The 3,398-nt window shown below is 41.3% G+C and overlaps 1 protein-coding gene across 1 annotated transcript; it reads right to left on the bottom strand.

The window, feature by feature from the left end:
* Window positions 1–1,088: 1,088 nt before the first annotated feature.
* Window positions 1,089–2,496, bottom strand: LOC108252362. Its single transcript, XM_017443951.2, has 2 exons — window positions 2,338–2,496; window positions 1,089–2,142 (listed from the first exon to the last, which is right to left on the bottom strand). The coding sequence occupies exons 1-2, from the start codon at window positions 2,464–2,466 to the stop codon at window positions 1,888–1,890; spliced, it is 384 nt and encodes a 127-aa protein (XP_017299440.1). The 5' UTR covers window positions 2,467–2,496; the 3' UTR covers window positions 1,089–1,887.
* Between the last annotated feature and the right edge of the window lie 902 nt (window positions 2,497–3,398).

Below are 3,398 nucleotides of genomic sequence, written 5' to 3'. Positions count from 1 at the left end.
TACGAAACACTAACGAAAAAGCACGTATATCGGTAACATTTATCACTAAATGGTTGATGGCTCATTTTTTTTTCTCGTGAGTGGTAGGTGTGCCTTTTCATATTTTCAAGGGCCGAAGGGGCCCTTTGGGGGCCCTACCTTTTTTTCCCCGCATTGCTCTCCTCTTTCCTCTAATCTCACTTCTGCTTCACTGCATTGGTGGCGTGCAATGCTTTAAAATTAAATTGATGGCACGCCGCCAATGCAGTGAAGCAGAAGTAATATTAGAAGAAAGAGGAGAGCAATGAGGGGAAAGAAAGGTAGGTACTACGTGAAGGAGGAGGACACAAATTATGAAGTGAATAAAAAATAAAAGGCTGGGTACAAAATTGATTTCTATTTTTTTTGGGGGGTGGGATGGAGTTTTGTTTATTTTTGTGGGCACTTGATTTATTTTGGGAGGAACGACTTGGCGGGGTCTTTTTTATGCCACGAAGTGGTATTTTTTGGGGGGATTTAACTTATCTGCCCTGAGTAATAGTCCCATGTAGAACGTTTGGTACGCATCAACATGAGACAACAGACCCGGGACTAAGGATTAAAACTAGCTTGAGGTTGTGGTTATGTACCGGGTTGGGGAAGGCAAGGTTCGTAAACTTGCCTTGTTTTTCAGTTACCACTCCCATGCCAAACTGTAGAAACAATATCCTGTCCGAGCTCATCTCAACCCGGTACATAACCACAACCTAAATAGACCTTGACATAAGGTCTTTCTTATTTACACAAAACCTATTTACATTGAATTTCAATATAGAAATAAATATCTGGCTGGGGATATTAGAGCTATGAAACTCCTCACAAAGAACGGGCCCACACTTTGAACTTAAAGATAATCCAAATGACTCAACTGGGAATCAGCTTGTTAAACCCAATGGAATTCACTTTAACATCAACGTGTAGGCCCGGCATTACTACACAGAGTCATATAGAAGAAAGTTAACACATATTCAGAGTTTTAACATAGATTATACCAAGTCCAAAGGGTTTACAAGAGAAACATAGATTGAGCTAATGATAGAAATAGAAAGAACAGGAAGCAATGTACAAACATCCGAACAACAAAGTACGCTGATACATAGTTTCAGACTTGGTAAAAGAAACGAGTTCATCACTGGACAACAAGCAAGTGAGTACCTAAGAAGTTAAGGGTCACCCTGTGACTTGGATGTCTACCTCAACACTCTGAACATACTGTACTGTACTGTCGTGTTATAATGTATAATGTTCAACAGCTCATTCATAACTTTTTCTCTCTTCATTTTATCGCAAAATCAATCGCAGTTCATCTGAGCTATAATCCAAAAGTAACCTGAGTTCAAATATTTTCATTGTTTCAAACAACATCTTCTTCGTGTTCTTGTTCAAAACAGATGACATTCAGTCACTTACTTTTGCACATAATATCTTACACTTTTATCATTTGAATACGCAACATAGTTTCATTCTTAACGCAACACGACGCGAAGGTTGATACTATTGATATTACCATACGACATTCATATTCTGCTTGATATTACCATTTTAAATTTGAAGAAATTGTTATCTAGTATCAACACGAGACCTTGACAGTAAAATATTTACAGGACACAAGTGAAAACTTACTCCTGTGCAGTGAATCACTCATCCAGTGTCCTACAGACAGTAAATATCCTGGAGAACTAGAAGGGGACATACCCTACATGACTCATTTCCTTGCAGCTGATACATAGAAGATTATCTAATTTCATTTATCAGTTATTTACCATTTGAAACAAAACAATGACTGTGATTCACAGAACTCCATATTATCTAGTCTATGTATAACTCACACATACTATCCATATCCATACATGCGTGGAATATTATTATCTATTGTATTTGACGGAATGTCCATGGTTTACTTGTAGGTCTGGTATATTTCAGGCCCGTCCGGTGATGACGGAATGTCCATGGTTTACTTGTAGGTCTGGTATATTTCAGGCCCGTCCGGTGATGACGGAATGTCCATGGTTTACTTGTAGGTCTGGTATATTTCAGGCCCGTCCGGTGATGACGGAATGTCCATGGTTTACTTGTGAGGGCCAGGGTAGGTCTGGTATATTTCAGGCCCGTCCGGTGATGCTGCATTGGAAGGATGCTCGAGAGAGTCAGGGGCGGCTGTTAGGGCGAGGGTATGATGGGTAGCTAGCATACTGGGGGCACCTGTAGTAGTGAAGTAGGAGGGGTAGGCACCAGGATGATGAGACGCGGTGATGTACTGGAAGCAGAGGACATTCATATCTTATAGTTATCCCACATCTCATCTAGAAACTGTTCTAAGAATGTCCATGGTTTACTTGTAGGTCTGGTATATTTCAGGCCCGTCCGGTGATGACGGAATGTCCATGGTTTACTTGTGAGGGCCAGGGTAGGTCTGGTATATTTCAGGCCCGTCCGGTGATGCTGCATTGGAAGGATGCTCGAGAGAGTCAGGGGCGGCTGTTAGGGCGAGGGTATGATGGGTAGCTAGCATACTGGGGGCACCTGTAGTAGTGAAGTAGGAGGGGTAGGCACCAGGATGATGAGACGCGGTGATGTACTGGAAGCAGAGGACATTCATATCTTATAGTTATCCCACATCTCATCTAGAAACTGTTCTAATTATCCCAATAGTTTTCAGAATCCCAAGCATAGGGAGTAGATATATCTCTCTCTCTCTCTCTCTCTCTCTCTCTCTCTCTCTCTCTCTCTTCTCTCCTTATACCTACATATACCTATTTATGTCAGTGCTTGTCTCATATTTTACCTTTTAGAATGTAGTTTTCTCTCGAAGAATGTAAATTTTTTACACCCTAAAAATGTAATTTTCCAAACAAACCTTTAAACACAAAGGCAGATTAGAAGCCCAGATTGTTTTGTAGTTAGTGTACACATTCGTACGTATTGCGCCCTCTCCCCCCTCTGAACTGTAATGTAAAATTATGTAAATGTTATGGAAGGGATATTCTTGCAGGGGGTCCGACAGAGAGACTCCGTGTGAAATGAGAGGAAGAGAGAGGAAAGAGCCAGAGGAAGAAAAAGCACATTGGTAGATGGGCGTAGGAGATAAGCATAAATACTAAAGAGATAGAATAAATGTATAGATAATGGTGAGAAAAAGAGAACGGGGAGATGAGAGGGCAGAGAACACAAAATGAACCAAGGACTAGGTCATGTAGATATAATTATATCCAAGAAATGTGCAGGGTAATCTCGTAAAGTTACGAATGTGAATACAAAATGTGTTTCGGCCATTATGTCTAGAGTTGAGTGCACGCTGGGTCCCCCCAGGGGTGGACTCTCTAGGGGGGCTAGTGCTCCTCATGGGGGTACAGGAGACTGAAGTAGGAGACTTGCTGTAA

Source organism: Diaphorina citri, unplaced genomic scaffold (assembly GCF_000475195.1).
Source record: "Diaphorina citri unplaced genomic scaffold, Diaci psyllid genome assembly version 1.1 scaffold442, whole genome shotgun sequence".
Lineage (NCBI taxonomy): Eukaryota > Metazoa > Arthropoda > Insecta > Hemiptera > Psyllidae > Diaphorina > Diaphorina citri.
The sequence above is the reverse complement of the archived record's forward strand: the minus strand, read 5'-3'. Positions and strand labels throughout refer to the sequence as shown.